Source organism: Macrobrachium nipponense, chromosome 5, assembly GCF_015104395.2.
Source record: "Macrobrachium nipponense isolate FS-2020 chromosome 5, ASM1510439v2, whole genome shotgun sequence".
Taxonomy (NCBI): domain Eukaryota; kingdom Metazoa; phylum Arthropoda; class Malacostraca; order Decapoda; family Palaemonidae; genus Macrobrachium; species Macrobrachium nipponense.
Window position 1 is genome coordinate 114466087 of NC_061107.1, and position 19949 is coordinate 114486035.

Here is a 19949-nt window from a genome sequence, read left to right on the forward strand (position 1 = left end):
CCATAAATTTACAGTTATACAGTGGTTCCCCCGTATTCGCAGGGGATGCATACCAGACACCCCGTGAATAGTTAGAACCCGCGAATAGTTGGAACCCCTATGAAAACGCTAAAAAACAGCCTATTTTGTTAGTTAAAACTCAAGAAAAACCCAATAAAAATTTTTATACTTGTTTTTTTTAATAGTTTTATCACAAAAAGTGCATTTTATGATGAAATTGATAAAAAAAAAAACCAGGAATTTGTGGATATTTCTCTTACAAAATACTGGGAATGCGAATTTTCCGCGAATATTGCAGGGAAACGTTCCAGAGAGAAATCCGCGAATGTGTGAGTCCGCGGGGGGTCCACTGTACTCTCTAGAGGCAGAACTAATTATTATCATTCTTTATTCATTGGTCAAACTGGCAGGCAGTAAAATCTGACAACAATAAGCTAAAATAATTGTCATCTCCAATGCTGTCATCCCATATAAGCTTCATCCAGAAATAATAATAGCCTAGGTTTAATAGCATAATACTTAACAGCCAATATTTAATCTTAATTATAAAGCTGACAGTCGGACTAAGTATGCATGTACGTATGTCAGTGAGTATGTTCCCTATAGACAATGAAACTACCGGACCGAATTGGGGGATGGTTTTCAGTCAGGCGTCATTTTGATCTGGATATCTGACCATGTTAACTTCTTTATTATTATTCATAGAGAAAAAAGAAAGCATTATTGTGATACAACTTTTCACAAGAATTCTAAATATGCCCTTATTTTTTTCTGCAATGAAAAATAATGATATCCGGGGATGGTTTTAACTGGGCTCTATCATTTCTCTGGTAGAAATTTTCATGGGGATTCCAAATATGCTCTTACTTTTCCACTACGGTGAAAAATAATGATGATTTCATGGTTTAGACAACACCAGCCCACGGATGCCTGGCCCCAGGCGCCAGATAGTTATGTACGTATATGCTGGCTTGCCCCTTCTGGTTACATACTTATTAGTGCAAATCTGCTTTGGTAGCCAAATTGTTACCTCTTGACATACTATTCTGGACTTCAAAATCTGTTGCAGAACTTAAGCTCAAGCTGCCAGTAGTGCCTATGCTCACAGCTTTTAATTATGCCTAATTGTCATGAATTGTACACTGCATAATCACTTTAAGGAATAATGGAATTTTTATTATAAATTAACTTTTATTGCATACTTTCTGAACAATTATACAGCTGTAGGTTCCCTACGAATGGCAGACAATAGATTCAAAACTTCTGTGGTGGTGCCGCCAGCGCTGATGTAGGTGACATCATCTCCCTCCACTCGAGGGAGCTACAGGTACAACTGCCCAGGTAACATCAATTCATTCTGCCCAGCCATCCACCTGTGGGGAGGAGGAAGGGCTTTAATTAATAATTGTTCGGTAAGTATGCGATAAAATTTAATTTTATAATAAAAATTCCATTTTTATTGCAGTGTCTTACCAAACAATTATACAGCTGATTATCCATTGCAATGATGGGGGGGCTGTGGATGTAAGCTTAATTAAAAAATAACATATAATTCTTGAAAAAAGACCCAAAAGCACTGTTAGTGCCTGTTGTAGCTTACCTTGTAAGAGACCTACTGCAGGAGAATACTGCCACTGATCGGTGCTCATCTTACGTAGTAGAAGGCTTGGAGTATGATCAATGAGTGCCTTTACATGGAGTGGAATATCCTGTAGTCATGGTGTTCAAGTAATGCGTAACGAACACAGATTTAGACCTCCAAAAGGTACCTTGAAGGATAGCGGATAGCGACAAGTTGTGTAGAAAAACGAGGGAAGTCGCTACCACTAAAACTTTATGCGGTTTCACTCTCAGTAAAGGAAACACTGCGTCGTTAACTTGAGAGTGTGCTTCGACAATTAATTCTCTCAGAAAAAAAGCGATAGCGTTTTTTGAGAGAGGGCGAGAGGGATTTTTAACATAGCACCACAAACGATTCGACTGACCTTTAATTTTCTCTGTTCCACGGAGGTAATACCTTAACCCTTAAACGCCTATTTGACTTATTATACGTCGACTAAAATTGTCTGTTGGGTGCTAATCGGACGTATGGTGCGTCGACTACAAAAAGTTTTTTAAATATTCGCAGAAAAAATAGTTATAGGCCTAGTTTGCGAAAAATTTTAAATCATGGATCAAGCTGTTGTTTTGTTTACAAGCATTATAGCGCACATGCGCGGATTACTTTCTTCTCGCACTAGAAAGCATCAGCGATGCATCTCAGAAATTCTTTTGTCACTTTGTCATAATTTTTGCACCAATTTATATTAGGCTTTACATAGAGTTTTATATATGAAAATGTGTGATATTTCATGTAGAATACAACAAAAAAGAGCTCATGGTTGTAGCTTTTATCAGTTTTGAAATATTTTCATATAAATAACGATAAGTGCCAAAATTTCAACCTTCGGTCAACTCTGATTCGACCGAAATGGTATAAAAACGCAATTGTAAGCTAAACCTCTTACATTCTAGTAATATTCAATCCTTTACCTTCATTTTGCAACAAATTGGAAGTCTCTAGCACAATATTTCGATTTAAGGTGAATTTAAAAAAAAAAACTTTTTCCTTACCTCCGCAGTAATTGCTAAAAATCTCAGAATTTCTTTAGTCACCTCGTTGTAATTTTCACACAGTTTTCTATTAGGCATTACATAGTGTTATACATAAAAATGTGTGCAATTTCATGTAGAATACAACAAAAAATAACTCATGGTTGTAGCTTTTATCAGTTTTGAAATATTTTCATATAAATCACAATAGGTGCCAAAATTTAAACCTATGGTCAAATTCGACTCGACTGAAATGGTCGAAAAATGCAATTGTTAAGCTAAAACTCTTACATTCTAGTAACATTCAATCATTTACCTTCATTTTGCAACAAATGGGAAGCCTCTAGCACAATATTTCAATTTATGGTGAATTTTTGAAACTTTTTTTTTCCTTACCTCCGCGCGCGGTAACTCTGCTGAAAATCTCAGAATTTCTTTAGTCACCTTGTTGTAATTTTCGCACTGTTTTCTATTAGGCGTTACATAAAGTGTTATACATGAAAATGTGTGCAATATCATGTAGAATACAACAAAAAATAACTCGTGGTTGTAGCTTTTGTCATTTTTGAAATATTTTCATATAAATAACGATAAATAGAAAAAATTCGACCTTCGGTCACCTTTAACTCGACCGAAATGGTCGAAAACTGCAATTGTATGCTGCATCACTTACAGTCTAGTAATATTCAATCAATTACCTTCATTTTGCAACAAACGGGAAGTCTCTAGCACAACCTAGCCACCTGGGGGGACAACCAAGTCGTTATGGGTGCCGGTCCCAAGCCCGGATAAATAGGGAGGGTTGGTGTCAGGAAGGGCATCCGGCTGTAAAAATCTGTGCCAAAACCAAAAATGGAATGAGCCGAAATATGGAAAGAGGTAATGCTAGGGCGTACTCCGTAAACGACGCACAGAGACATCGCCCTAACTCTGTGGTAAGGCGAGGGCTACTGCATCATGAGCGGGTGCAGCTAAAGAAGCGAGCTCACATTGGGTTCAGAGTATGTCAGCTAAATGTTGGGTCCATGACTGGGAGAGGTAGAGAATTGGCTGACTTGATGAGAGAAAAGAAAGTAGATGTTGTGTGTGTGCAAGAAACGCGGTGGAAAGGAAATAAAGCTAAAGAGTTGGGAGATGGATATAAGCTATATTATAGTGGAGCCAATAAACAAGGTAGAAATGGAGTTGGCATAGTACTGTCTAGTGAACTAAAGAACTCGGTAATAGAAGTGCATAGAAAGAATGACCGTATCATCTGATTGAAGATATGTTATGGAGGAGAGATTCTGAATATTATAAGCGCATATGCACCACAAGTTGGTTGCACAGAAGAAGAGAAAGGAAATTTCTGGAGAGACATGGATGGAATAATGCAAGAACTGGAAGAGCATGAGAGGGTGATAGTTGGGGCAGATTTGAATGGCCATGTCGGAAGTGAAAATGAGGCGATTGGGCGGGTGCATGGGGGCCATGGAATTGGGGAGAGAAACCAAGAAGGAGAGAGTGTAGTGGACTTTGCTGTGTCATTCGACATGGCAATAGTAAACACATTCTTTGAGAAGAAAAGGGAACACCTAATAACATATAGGAGTGGGGGAAGATTCTCCCAGATAGACTATTTCTTGTATAAAAGGATAAATCTGGTGGAGGTCAAGAACTGCAAAGTTATTCCAGGCGACCATGTAGCCCCCCACAACAGGCTGCTATGTATGGACTTGAAGTTGAAAAGGGAAAGAAAAACCAAAGCTAAAGGGATAAGGAAAATTAAATGGTACGAATTACAGAAGGAAGGGGATAAGAAGAGAGAGTTTAAGAGGAGGGTTTTGGAGGATATTGATATAGGGATTGAAGATGTTCAAGAAGGGGGTGTGGGCACGAAATGCAGCAGTAATAAGAAGGCATGGAAAGGAGCTGCTAGGAGAGACATCTGGTATCATATGGGAAGAAAAGGAGAGTTGGTGGTGGGATGAAGACATTGAGAAAGTAGTAAAAGATAAGAAGGAGGCACAGAAAAGATGGGAAGAGTCACAGTCAGTGGAAGACAGAAATAGGTACAGAGAGAAAAAACAAGGTGGTGAAAAAGGTGGTAGCCCACGCTAAAGCAAAGTCGTATGATGATGTGTATAATGAGCTGGGGACAAAGGAAGGATTAAAGAAGATGATCAAGCTATCAAAGGCTAGAAATAAGAGCACCAAAGATATAACACATATCAAACAAATAAAGGATCAAGAGGGTGTAGTGCTTAGAAAGGAGGAAGACATTGTGAAGAGATGGAAAGAATATTTCGAACAGTTGTTAAATGAAGAAAATAATAGACTAATAAGAGAGGATGGGCAAGTGAACATTGGCATGGTAATGAGGTTTTCTAGGCAAGAGGTACTAAATGCACTGAAGAAGATGAAGAATGGGAAGGCAACCGGACCAGACATGATCCCGGTGGAGGCATGGAAAGCATTAGGAGATGAAGGAGTGGATATACTGTACAATCTTATGATAAAGATCCTTGAACAGGAAAAAGATACCAAATGAGTGGCGTGGGAGTATATTGATCCCAATTTTTAAAGGGAAAGGCGATGTCCAAGAGTGTGGTAATTATAGGGGCATTAAATTGATGTCCCACACTTTGAAGATACTGGAAAGGATGATAGATGCTAGACTGAGAGAAGAAGTACAAATAGGTAAAGAGCAGATGGGATTTATGAAGGGAAGGGGAACAACAGATGGTATATTTTGCCTGAGGCAAATAATGGAGAAATTCGGGGAAAGACAAAGGGACCTACATATGGTATTCATTGACCTTGAAAAGGCTTATGATCGAGTCCCGAGACAAGAGGTATGGAGGAGCCTGAGGGAGAAGATGGTGCCAGAGAAGTATGTGCGATTGATACAAGAGATGTACCGGAATGTATTTACCAGAGTGAGGAGCAGTGTTGGGGAGACAGAAGGTTTTGAGGTGAGAGTAGGATTACACCAGGGGTCGGCTCTGAGCCCATTTATCTTTAACATAGTGATGGATGTTATAATAGAGGAAGTAAGGGAGACAGTACCATGGAACATATTGTATACGGATGGTATTGTTCTGTGTGCAGAGAGCAGGGAAGATCTGGAAGTGAAATTGGAAAGATGGAGACAAGTACTGGAGGACAGAGGAATGAGAATAAGTAGATCCAAGACAGAATATATGTGTACCACCACTGAGGGGGATGATAGAGAAAGTATTCAGCTTGGTGGAGAGCAAATAAGGAGAGTTGATAAGTTTAAGTATTTGGGATCTTTTGTTAACGCTGGAGGAAGTATGGAAGAAGAAGTAAAACATCGGGTACAGGCAGGCTGGAACAACTGGAGAGCGGCCTCGGGAGTTCTTTGTGACAAAAGAGTGCCGCTTAGGTTAAAAGGAAAATTTCACAAGACGGTGGTAAGAACAGCAATGCTGTATAGTACGGAAACAGCAAGCATGAGAAAAGCAGAGCAGAAGAAGATGGATGTGGCAGAAATGAGAATGCTTAGGTGGATGTCTGGGGTAACAAGAGTGGATAGGATCAGAAATGACTACATAAGGGGGTCAACTAAGGTGGTGGAAGTATCAAAGAAAGTGCAGGAGGGGAGGCTGAGATGGTATGGACACCTGTTGAGGAGAGATGAGGACCACGCTGGGAGACATACTATGGGGGTGGAGGTGCATGGAAGAAGAAAAAGAGGGAGACCAAGAAAGAGATGGAAGGACTGTGTGAGAGGAGACTTACATGAGAAGGGAATTGATGAGGCAGAAGCACAAGATAGAAATAGATGGAAACGGCTCATCCGAAACGGCAACCCCATATAAAAATGGGAACAAGCTGGGAAGAAGAAGAAGGGAAGTCTCTAGCACAATATTTCGATTTATGGTGAATGTTTGAAAAAACTTTTTACGTTCGCGTGTTACAAATTCAAGCATCATTTTGTGATAATATTTTCTCTGTGTTGCTTTGTCGTTTTACAATTTGTTATATACCAAAATCATCGCAATTTAGTATACAATATAACGAAAAAAATGAACTCATTAGCTTTAACCATTTTGCTCACAGCACGATTTGTATACAATTATATATGAAATTTTTTTACGCGCTGTCATATATTCCAATATTTATATATGATAACGATATTTTTTTTTCATTTCTGATGGTTGCATACTAAACTTTTGCCAATGACAAAAAAAGGAGCCAAAATTGAACTCTTAATCTTAAAAACTAAGCATGCTGTGATTTTTTGAAAAACTTTTTTTTTCCGCTTCAGCGTCAACTCCTGAACGCCGCCAGCATACAACAGACACTTTGGTAAATAGAGGCTCGGTGTTTAAGGGTTAATGCCTGCACGGGACATAAGAACCTTTCTTCTTCTTCCTGGCCTATCAAGTCTGTCAGGTTCTTGAGGACGAAGTTACATGGCCAAGGACTAGATGGGTTCTCGTTTTTGCGAGAAAATTGAGCTCCACGGAGCAAACTGTGTCGCCTTGAGAAAATTCCACCTTTTGTCCATCACGTGTGGCTCACTAACTCATCTAGCTGATGCTAATGCAACTACAAATGGTGTCTTCTCGGTGAGATTCCTCATAGATGAAGAAAGTAGTGGCTCAAAGGGAGAGTCCAAAAGCCGTTTAACCCTTAAACGCAGAGCCAGTATTTCCGAAAGTGTCTCCCGTATGCTGGCGGCATTCGCGAGTTAGCACCGAAGCGGAAAATTTTTTTTTTTTCAAAAAATCACAGCATGCTTAATTTTTAAGATTAAGAGTTCATTTTTGGCTCCTTTTTTTGTCATTGCCTTAAGTTTCTTATTCAACTATCAGAAATGAAAAAAATATCATTATCATATATAAATATTGGGATATATGACAGTGCGAAAGAAATCATATATAATTGTATACAAATCGCGTTGTGAGCAAAACGGTTAAAGCTAATGAGTTAATTATTTTTTCGTTGTATTGTACACTAAATTGCAATGATTTTGGTATATAACAAATTGTAAAACGATCCAAGCAACACAGAGAGAATATTAACACAATATATGATGCATGAATTCGTAATGAGCGGACGTAAAAAAACCTTTTTCAAAAATTCACCAGAAATCAAAATATTGTGCTAGAAACTTCCCGTGTGTTGCAAAATGAAGGTAATTGATTGAATATTACTAGACTGTAGAGTTAAATTTGACCGAAGATAGAATTTTTTCTATTTGTCGTTATTTATATGAGAATATTTCAAAACTGATAAAAGCTACAATCATGAGTTGTTTTAAGTTGCATTTTACATAAAATTGCCCACATTTTCATATATAAAACTTTATGTAATGGCTAATTTAAAATGATGCAAACATTACGACAATCGGACGAAAAAATGTGATTTTTTCGGAAGAGTTACCGCGCGGACGTAAGGAAATTTTTTTTTTTTTTAAATAATTCACCATAAATCAAAATATTGTGCTAGAGACTTCCAATTTTGGCACTTATTGTTATTTATATGAAAATATTTCAAAACTGATAAAAGCTACAACAATTAATTGTTTTTTGTTGTATTCTTCATGAAATAGCACACATTTTCATATATAAAACTTTATGTAACTGCTAATTTAAAATGGTGCAAACATACGACAATCGGACAAAAAAATTTATGATTTTTTTTCAGAAGTTAGCTTACAATTGCATTTTTCAACCATTTCGTTCGAGTCAAAATTGACCGAAGGTTGATATTTTGGCACTTATTGTTATTTATATGAAAATATTTCAAAACTGATAAAATCTACAACCATGGGTTGTTTATTGTTGTATTCTACATGAAATTGCGCACATTTTCATATATAAAACTTTATGTAACAGCTAATATAAAACTGTGCGAACATTACGACAATCGGACAAAAAAATGTATGATTTTTTCTGCAGTTACCGCGCGGATGTAGGAAAGTTTTTTTTTTTTAATTCACCATAAATAAAAATATTGTGCTAGAGATTTCCAATTTTTTGAAAAATGAAGGTAAATGATTGAGTATTACTAGAATGAAAGAGTTTTAGCTTACAATTGCAGTTTTCGGCCATTTCGGTCGAGTCCAAGTTGACCATAGGTTGAAATTTTGGCACTTATCGTTATTTATATGAATATATTTCAAAACTAATAAAAGCTACAACCATGGGTTGTTTATACTTGTACTCTACATGAAATTGCGCACATTTCCATATATAAAAGTTTATGTAACTGCTAACATAAAACTGTGCAAACATTACAACAATTGGACGAAAAAATGTCTGATTTTTTCGGAGGTGTTACCGCACGGATGTAAAGAAAAAGTTTTTTTTTTTTTTCATAAATTCACCATAAATTGAAATATTGTGCTAGAGACTTTCAATTTGTTGTAAAATGAAGGTAAATGATTGAATATTACTAGAATATAAGTTTTAGCTTGCAATTGTGTTTTTCAACCATTTAGGTAGAGTCAAAGTTGACCGAAGGTTGAAATTTTGGCATGTCGTTATTTATATGAAAATATTTCAAAACTGATAAAAGCTACAACAATTAATTGTTTTTTGTTGTATTCTACATGAAATTGCGCAAATTTTCAGATATAAAACTCTATGTAACGGCTAATATAAAATGGTGCAAAAATTATGTCAAAGCGACGAAATAATTTCTTAGATATGTCGCTGATGCATTTTAGCGCAAGAATAAAGAAATTCGCGCTTGCGCGCCTGGGTAACAATTGTAAACAAAACAACAGCTTGATCCATGAACTCTTAGCATCCCCCAAGGCGCGTGATTCAAAAGTTTTCGCCTAGTAGTCCTATAACTATTTTTCAGCGAATTTTAAAAATAACTTTTTTATATCGATGTACCATACGTCCAACCGGCACCCAACAGACAATTTATATCGACGTTTAATATGTCCAATCAGCGTTAAAGGGTTATCAATAGGATAGACTTACTTATTGGAGGGAGGCAAGTCTCTAACTGACTGGGAGTTTGCCACCTATATCCATTTCCAAATATTAGGAGTATTCCAAGAAAATGGACTATAAACCCTTTAAACAAAGATATAAGGAAATCTATTGGTTTCCCTCACAGGGTGCTGGTATCATGCCATGGTTTATAAACTATGGGAAAATAGAGGACCCTCCATTCTCATAAACCACTCTAGTCCCTTGTATCTGGAACTACCATCCCCCCTCCCTTCCCTATTACCAAGAGGGGTGTGTTGCTACTGAAAAGTATACTACTATACTCTAACATAACTTTACAGTATGGCTGACCACCTCACCTGCATCTAGTCCGTTCCAGCTTATGATGGTACTCTCCTTCATACTGCCCATAGGTAAAGGAGTAAAAAGAAAGTATAGAAAAGAAAAAAAGACCAGTCATCCCATTCATTCTACTTTCATACCTTCATCTTAGACTAGACACAAACTGACCCGCCAGGGGTACTGAATGAGCTATACCACTTGCTGGGCCGCCACCACTGGACCCAAGGAAAAGGTATCCAAGGATCTATGGGCAACGTCTTTTAAATAAAAGGAAGTGAAAGTCGTTTGGCGTTTCCAAACACCAGCTTTCAGAATTCTCTCCTGCACCCCTGCCTGAGGTGCCTTGTCCTCCTTAAGTATTCTCTTGTTACCCTGACGGGACACAGAAGCATTTCATCTTTGTTATCGTCTACAAAATCTGCCAGAGATGGTACGGAGAGAAAAAAAAAAAAAAAAAAAAAAAGTCAAATCTGCCGTCCAATATTGATGGGTTTTGAGTTTTGGCCACGAATTCTGGCACAAAATCGAATGCCATTGACTTCCAACCTCTCGGGTGCTTTACAATATCTGACAGGCCATGTAGTTTCCTCACCCTTTTGGTTGAAGCTAGGGCCACTAAGAAGACTGTCTTCAGGGTCAGGCTCCTACCTGTGCACTGCCTTAGTAGTTCGTAGGGGGGTTTTGTCAGGCTACTCAGTACCATGGTCAAATCCCAATCTGGGGCTTTTAGTTCCTTGGCGAACATGACTGCTCAAAGCTCTTCATCAACATGGCCAACTCCTATGAAGATGAAATGTCCACACCTTTCATGCGTAAGACCGAGGCTAGAGCAGCCCTGTACCCCTTCACCGCAGATACAGACATGTGCCTTTCTGTCCTGAGATATATCAGAAAGTTTGCTAATTGCTGAATAGTGGTACCGAGTGGAGACAAGTTCCCTCTACGACACCACTCACAGTATGCTGACCATTTTCCTTGGTATACTGCTGTCGATGACTTTCTGATATTTCCTGCCATCTGCACTGCTGTTTTTTGCGAAAACCCTCTTGCTCGCAAGAGATGCTCGACAGTTTCCACCCGTGAAGTGATAGGGACTTCACCGACTGGTGGTACCTCTCCACATGCGGCTGACATAGCAGGTTGTTCTCTCGGCACGTCTATCAGGAGTTCCAAGAGGTCTGGAAACCATTCTGCCTTTGGCCATAACGGAGCTACCAGAGTCATTCTGAGGTTCTGAGACTGCATTAACCTGTGCAGAACCTGACGGATTAGACAAAATGGAGGAAATGCGTAGACGTCCAGATTGTCCCATGGGTGTTGAAGCGCATCTTCTGCTACTGCCTCTACGTCTGGGACTACCGAACAATACACTCCCAAATTTTTGTTGTACCTGGTTGCGAATAGGTCTATGATCGGCCTTTCCCACAACATGAGCATTCTGTCCGCTACTTGTTGGTGCAAGGACCACTCCATTCCCAAGATCTGATCCCTGCGGCTCAACTTGTCGGCCACTGTAATTCTTTTTCCCGGAATATATCTGGCCCTGATGTCTACTACGTTCTCTACAGCCCACTGATGAAGTTGAACTGTCATCACATGTAACTGTCGAGACACTAGACCTCCTTGTTTGTTTATGTAAGCTACTACTGTGGTGTTGTCTGACATCAAAACCACTGATTGCCCCTGTACCCTCTCCCGGAATTCCTGTAGTGCTAGAAAAGCTGCTTTTAACTCCAGCACGTTTATATGGAGTTTTCCGTCCTCGCTGCTCCATTTTGCTGAAACCATCAGCTCCTTCATATGCGCTCCCCAACCTTCTAGTGACGCATCTGAGAACAGCAGCAGATCCGGTAAGAGGTGCTGAAGGGCAACATCCACTGTCAGATTGCTGTCCTTCAGACACCCACCACAGCAAGCCTTTCCTCACTTCTGCCGACAAGGGAATCTGCTCGTACGGGTGATCTACTAAGTATTGGTGACCAGAACTCCTTCATCCTCCATTGTAGAGATCGAAGGTGTAGCCTTCCTTGTGGTACTAGCTTCTCCAAGGAAGTTAGAACTCCCAGTACTACCTGCCACTGTTTCGCTGGCTGTGTTTGTTTTTCCAGGAAGGCATTCACCACTTGTTTGCTGGCATCCCCGCGTTAGCAGCTAAACCACCCCCAACGTTCTGCGTCGCCGTAAACATTGAAGTTGTTGGCGTAGCCGCGGCATTATTTCCCATAAAGTGCAAGCCCGGGGGATGAGGAATATTCAGAGCTGCCAGATTCTGCTGGAACCGTGACGCCATATAATGCGACAGCAAACCTTCCAAGGTTGGTACGCCTGGAAGGCCTAGCGCCGCCCACGTACCTTCCATCCTGTTCAAGTCGGAAGCCGGCATCTGGAACAAAGATGGTGATGCTCCCCCCCTCCCTGCTGGGAACAACGGAGCGTAAATATTATGCATCAAATTACCCAAAACCCCTCCTGGAGTTTCTGATAACGAACACCTAGGAGAAACTGAAGGGGTATGGGACAAATCAAAGGCAGGAGGCGAAACATATGGAGCAGTCTGGTGTATTGCCAATACAAAAGAAGCCGGCAACGCTTGGTCATCCAAAGATGGCGTCGACTCCTTTCTTTTGTACTGGCCTTTCTCATAAAACTTCCTCCACTGTTCCACCGACCAACTACGACAAACAGAACAAGGATAAGTAATTGTACACATACATTTTCTCTGCACCTACTACATGTTGGATGAGGATCCGTCGACACCGAAGTTAGGAATCTCGAACACGGAAAGCCACTGACTCCAGGGCATTTCCTTTGTCTTATCTTCAAAACGTAAGAGGATCCCGACAGCGATACAAAACACTCCATCTCACCACTTACGCACTCTTACAGCTCACAACCACACTGAGCACACTCAGAGAAAGAGAATTAATAAGAAAAATGAAAGTGAAATGGATAAAAACAGGCAAACTAAAACCCAGCTTTAAACAGATAAGACAGAGAACACGTCCTATCTTAAAGGCGGTAGAAAGATAACTGGCGGGTCACACAACGCCGAGGCCATTCTGGGTATACATGCCCCGTGACCTGGTATAGAGCCAATAGTCCCTGGATCGCACAAGTTTAATTTTAATTCTACCGGTTTCCAGCTTGGCGCTAGTAAAACCAAATGTTAAGACCGAAGGTTTGTTTCGTATATGAACAATTTTATTTTCATATTCTTTTATTTTATACTTTTCAGTTTTGACAGAAAGTGTAACCAATTTATGACTGTAGCTAACAAAACAATGTGATATACTGTCAAGCCAAAGAAGGTTTGAAAAATTTGTAGTTATTAACTTATACTACCGAGTCAAAGATGGTATGAAAAATCCAAAGTTATTCACTTCATACAAGGCCTGAGATAATGGGAGAGACCATTGTTCACCAGGACTGAGTAACCATACAAAAGTTCAAGTCCATCAGACGAAGGGAACAGGTAGAAAATTGCGTTACAAGTTTTGACCCAAACACACAAGTAAAGCTAAATGAAAGTGTGTGGTAACAAAATTATAACACAATAGTACAAAAGTAAAATATTATTATGAATTTTATTATATAACAGACTGTTAGGTCATAGGCTAGCGTATTATAAAACTTTGCACAGATCTGGACAGGAGCTTTGAACCACCTTTGAGTGCTTTCTGTATAGATTTATTTTGGAGGAGGTGGGGACGTGAAAAATTTACAGTATCCATACTATTAAATTGTATATTTTACTTAAAATAAAAAGCTGATTACTCTACATTTAGCAATTATTATTAGCTTATCCCTCAACAACCTTATCCCTAATTATCCATATTCTGTACTATGCTCAATATTTCAATCCCATACCATAGTTATTTAATTCATACTGTGAAGTTCTCAAGTGAAAATCAGATATTATAACAAAATGAATATTTTACTATACTATAGACTCTCATAAATAAAAAATGTTCCAGTTTCTTTGGCAACTTTGGCATAATCGAGTTTAATGTTCAGCGTATAATGCTGTGCGAGTCGTGGCCCATGAAACTTTCACCCACAGCCCGGTGGTGGCCTGTATTATAACGTTGCCAGATGCACAATCATGGCTAACTTTAATCTTAAATAAAATAAAAACTACTAAGGCTAGAGGGCTTTAATTCGGTATGTTTGATAATTGGAGGGTGGATGATCAATATGCCAATTTGCACTCTGCTAACCTCAGTAGCTTTTAAGATCTGAGAGCAGTTAGACAAAGCCATTTCAATAGTTTTCTTTTACAAAACTAACAATGATATACAAAACTAAAACTAACCTGGCCTCAACTTCAGTAGAGGTAGCATTATGACTAATAACAGAGGATGGTTGAGGTATGGTCCCTGTAGAGTCTAGAGAATTCTTGAGAATTACATTGGCCTCTCTACCTCCTAACAGAACGCTGCAAAGTCCCTAAAAAGGAAATACATATATAACATGTTTAATTAAAAAAGTTTATTAATATTTTTCACACAAACCCACTACTAATGTCCAGGTCACATTCATGGTCTTCAATGTCCATGACATGGGAATCTTTAGTCTTACAGTAATAAGAAGAGCAGTTGTTATACCACTCATATTGCCCAGGTAAACAGGCCCAAAAAAGTGGCTAACTCACTTTTCTTATAGCTCGGACTGTTAGCTGCGAGGTCAGTAAGGCTGGAAGTTTCATACATACTTGCCTGGCAGATATATACTTAGCTATCGACTCTGTCGTCCCCGACAGAAATTCAAATTTCGCGGCACTCGCTACAGGTAGGTCAGGTGATCTACCGCCCTGCTCTGGGTGGCAGGACTAGAAACCATTCCCGTTTTCTAATCAGATTTTCTCTTCCACCTGTCTCCTGCGGGGAGGCTGGGTGGGTCCTCAATCGTATATATCTGCCAGGTAAGTATGTATGAAACTTTATTGTATCATAACAATATCATTTTCATACATTCAACTTACCTGTCAGATATATACTTAGCTGATTGACACCCTTTGGTGGAGGGCAAGAGACAGCTAACTACTGAATAGACAGGTAAACAACATATGTTGTAGGTATTTATAGACCTTGGTTCCTACCTTATTAGGTGGAAGACTTCGTGGCTACTGCCTAGGAGTCTGCTTCGCCTCAAGAGCCTTAGCGAGATAGTGATCTGCGGCCAAGAGTTCTTGTGGGTCTGTCGATGGGGTCTCATCCACTTACTCGCAGAGCCTAACTGGCATTTGTCAATGGGTGCTAATCCGCTTATATGACAACACGCCTTCTTTAAGGAGCACACAACCGATCCCGATCACCCGATCCTAACACCCGTGTTAGTTCTAAGATTGCCAAGAGTCATCCCCGGACTCTTAGCAAACAACCAAAAACTCTATAAACACACATACGAAAGTACAAAAAAAAAATTTAGTACCCCTCTAAAAGTCCGTTGCCACTCGATCTCCTAGTGAAGAGAAGTGAAGACCGCCTGTGCGACATCTGACACTTCCATGCACAGGAAAATCAAGAACGCATCCGACAGGAGGGTTACGTACACTTATTTAAGGATCGGTGCTCGCTCCAGTACCCAGAACCGTCTGTGCTGACACAAATGGACCTAGAGAATAACATTTCTCATATGTAACACGCACATCCTTTAAGTAATGAGATGCAAACACTGAGTTGCATCTCCAATAAGTTGCATCCAAAATATTCTTGAGAGACATATTTCTTTGGAACGCAATAGACGTCGTGATTGCCCTTACTTCATGAGCTCTTACTCTTAATAGATTAAAAGAGTCATCTGGGCAGTTCTTATGAGCCTCGGTAATCACACTTCTTACAAAGAAGGCTAAGGCATTCTTAGACATCGGTCTTTCGGGGTCCTTTACTGAGCACCATAGACCGTGTTGCGTACCCCCCACCTGCTTCTTTCTGTCCAGATAGAATTTAAGTGCTCTGACTGGGCAGAGGGATCTCTCTGCCTCTCTGCCTACCAAACTAGTAAGTCCTTTTACCTCGAAGCTCCTGGGCCAGGGATTTGAGGGATTTTCATTCTTAGCAAGAAAGAGAGTCTGGAATGAAAATCAGTCGAAAAATGATCAAAAGCGTTGAAAAAAGAATTCCAGTCAGGAGGTAGTAACAACAATGTTGACACCACCGGCGACAGAGAAAATCTGATTAGAAAACGGGAATGGTTCCTAGTCCTGCCACCCAGAGCAGGGCGGTAGATCACCTGACCTACCTGTAGCGAGTGCCGCGAAATTTGAATTTCTGTCGGGGACGACGGAGTCGATAGCTAAGTATATATCTGACAGGTAAGTTGAATGTATGAAAATTGTAGCTTACAATTGCAGTTTTCGACCATTTCGGTAGAGTTAAATTTGACCGAAGGTAGAATATTTTCTATTTATTGTTATCTATATGAAAATGATTCAAAACTGATAAAAGCTACAACCATAGGTTGTGTTTTGTTGTATTCTACATAAAATTGCGCACATTTTCATATATAAAACTTTATGTAACGGCTAATTTAAAATGGTGCAAACATTATGACAATCGGACGAAAAAATTTATTTCTGGGCTCAGCTCGTGTCGCTGCGCGAAATATCCTTTAATCTATTATTTCTAGGGTAAATGTACTAACACATACCAGAGAATAAATAAATAAAGAAAAAGGTCAGTATAACTGACTCGCTCACCCTCCCAGAGAGTGTCGGTATGAACACTATGGCGAGTGAGACCACTACCACGAGCCAAATGCCAATAGAATCCTCCCACTACAAAATCCTCCAAGAGGGGAGCCGACCCACAGAGTGGGCAGCACCTACTACTACTACTCCATCCCATGCTGCCGACTGCTGCGCCTCTGGTGGCCATCCTTTTCAGTTAGCGCACACGATACACACGTGCCATTTTCTTCTCTGTGTTTTTGTGCCCTTTCGTTTGGATTTTATTACAATGGAGCGTGCAGCCATCGCAGCAGCTAAGTTAAGTACTCAGTGTTTATTGCTATTTGGTTTTTTCCGGCCCTGAGCACGTATTTGCCGTTTTTTAGGTATAAATACGATCTCTAGGTCGGAAGCATGGCAGCATGGTTCTGCCTCGTGATGGGTCCGTTCTGGGTCTCCCATACCCAGAGCATCCCCTGTCTTTGTGCGCTCTATTTTATTATCCGCTTTGTTTAGAGTTAGGTCTACACGGTTTTGTCATGCATGCATGTCTTTTACCTTATGTAGGCTTTTCCATCCAGACCCTAGCCACGGCTCTTAGTATCGGCATCGGCTAGCTTTGAGTGTAGACTTGCCTTCGGGTTAGTCGTACACTCCTGGATTTTTTCTCCCACTATTTGTTTCTTTCTTTATTTTATTATTCATTTTATTATCTATGTGATTTTCTTAGGTTAGTTAGGCGTCTGGCTCGCTTAGCCTAGGTCACGGCCTATTGTGCCTTTATGTTACCGCTGGTCAGCTCGGTTGCTTCCCGATAGCATCTCGCTGATCAGTTGGTTTTGTTTTAGGCTTAGTTGTTGTTCTTCATCGCCCCGTGGTCACTATGTGATCACGAGGCAGCCAGACGCCTGTCCAGTCACCTTTCCCCCCTCCCGCTCTTCCATAGAGTCGGGGGGGGTGGCTAGGCCTGCCCATGCTCGCTCCGCATACCCGAGCCTGCCTCCCTCTCTCCCCCCAGGCGGAGGGGGTAGAGGGAGGGACAGACCCAGACTGGACTCGACCTCTCCGGCTCTCGGTCCGGTCGGATGGTAAGGTGAGGGGGGACTGGCCTTTCCCCCTCTCCATTACTACTTCGTCGCTCCGTTACTAGCCCGAAGTCTGGTATTGGCCCCCGCTCTTTCCCACCTTACTAGGGCTCCTTTACCACCGGAGGCCTGGCATCTAGCGGAAACATGCTAAGTCTACCCCACGGGGTGGACCGGAACATACAGTCGGTCTCGTCTAACCTCTCCGTTTCACTGAGTTATCACTCCGCCACGCACCTGGACTTAGTCCGGTACGTTCGAGCTTTTAGGTTTAAGATGTTAAGTTTACTTTAAGTACCTTAAACCATTCCCCTCCCTTCTTCTTTTCACCGGATACCTCCGGGGTTATAGCCTATTCAGGCTAGTAAGGGAGGGGGCTATGCCCGAATTTTTTCCGAGCTCCGGCATGCAACGGAGTTCTTCTGTCCTTTAGCCTGTAAGTGATATTCTTTAAGATACTCATGTGTCTTTCCACTTACAGACCACCAACTGTGAGCATCCGGGATGCGCCGCCACACTTCAGGACCCGTGTGGACACGAAGTTTGCCGGTCCCATGCTCCATGCGCGACTCCGCACGGGGACATCCAGGTCTGGTACCATGAGACGTGTACCATATGTTACGATCTGGTGAGCCAGCTTTTAGACGGGGCGTAAGTATTTCATCTCCGGTAGCTGGTCCGCATCTGTTTAGTGCTTAAGTTTGCATCAATTATTCTAACTTAAGGAAATTCAAAGGGCCTTATAGCCCTATAAGTTTAAGTTATACTTTAAGTTATCTTTAGTTTTAAGTTATTCTTAAATCTAATTGATACCCCTCTTCCTTTCCAGGCGCCGGCAGTGAGGGATACCGCACTGGCAACCCTGCGGGCCTGGGTCGGCGGTTTCGGGAAGAACGCCGCCAAGGGTATGCCCTACATCCTGGAGGAAAAGGTTGGCGGTACTAATTCTTCCCCGGAGGCAAGGCGACAGGATACGTCGACCCAGCAGAGGCTGCCCCGACTATCGCCTTCATCCAGCAACAGCTGGCTGCCTCACTGACTGACCAAGGCCAGGATATCTCCTCGGAAGTCGCGACGTTGGATATTAATGTAGAAACCTATGGTAGGTGTAGACGACCTGTTGGTCGAGGTAGGTAAGGTGGACACCCAAGGGATACCCTTGGGCGTAACTGTTTCTTCTACTCCTGCAACCTCTCCATCCTTCCAAGGCTTTACGGGTGATGAATTGTATACTCCTCCTGACGCTTCGGTTAGACCCAAGGTCAAGGGTCAAGCAGTGAAATCCTTGACAAAGACGTCGTCGTCGTCTAAGAAGACGACTTCGGCCTCATCCTCCTCTCGTAAGTCTCCGGCTAGGAATCCCGGAGCAGACAGATCTAAAGCTTCTGGGTCCGGCTCTAAGTCCTCGAGGAGTAAATCCTCCAGAGAGAGATCTCACACTCCAGCTGAGTCGTCAGTTCCGCTACCCTTGGTCCCAATTCAGAGCTACCCCTCCACCTCCGCAGCAGCTCCGGCTTTGGACTCCAATGCTGGCCTGTTACAATACATGGGTGGGCGACCTGGTTGGGTCTCTAAAGAGTAGCATGGAACAAATGATCTCTCGGTTGTCGGATAGGATTACTTCTCAAGACTCCATTATAGCCGGACTGAGCCAAGCTCCTCTAGCCTCTCCTCCACCTTCCAATGCAGGTGGAGCCCAGCTTCCCCCGTATGACTCGCTACCTCCGTTCTCGATGAACAACCGTGGAGAGTAGCGTCATACGCCCTCCATTCCAGGACGGACTCATTTCTATACCGGAATTTGGAACTCGAAGGATAGAGGACTTCGAGTTCTATCCGGAAGACCTTCAGCTCCGTTCATCAATCGGCTACGCAAGGCTCACCGCCTCAGCCATGATTCGAGATGATAGGGTACCAAAGGATGACTGTCCTCTAATTCAACGTGACCAGGCTCAGAGAGAATGGCTCATGTTTTAGAGGACATGGATTGTTCTAATACGAAAATCCAACCCTTCAAGAGTCCCTTTACGATCTTCACGATGGATGAGAGTACCCCGCTCCCTTTCCTGACTAAGATCGCGACATCTACCATTCCAGCGGCCCAGAAGGGGGACCCCATGCCTCAACTGAAGGAAGCAGATCCTACATCTCCGTTACTTCCTTCAGCCGGAGAATTATGGGAAGACTTACCGAACACCTTCTCAGCAGGCAAACTCAAACCGGACTGTGCTATGGAGCAGTTTGGTGAAAAGCTACCCAGGCTTCCAGATAGCCTTATTCAGGCTGAATTTGACGCTAAATCGCGATTAGCCAGATCGATTAATTCTAGAGCTATGTCCGAGG

General features: G+C 41.5%; 1 protein-coding gene across 1 annotated transcript in view; it reads right to left on the bottom strand.

The window, feature by feature from the left end:
* LOC135215609 (ubiquitin carboxyl-terminal hydrolase 30-like) overlaps positions 1-19949 on the bottom strand; it is a gene marked incomplete in the record, with an annotated part of 167069 nt that overhangs the window by 17410 nt on the left and 129710 nt on the right. The window contains 1 exon segment of the mRNA XM_064250505.1: positions 14167-14300. Coding sequence (XP_064106575.1) covers positions 14167-14300 — 134 coding nt within the window.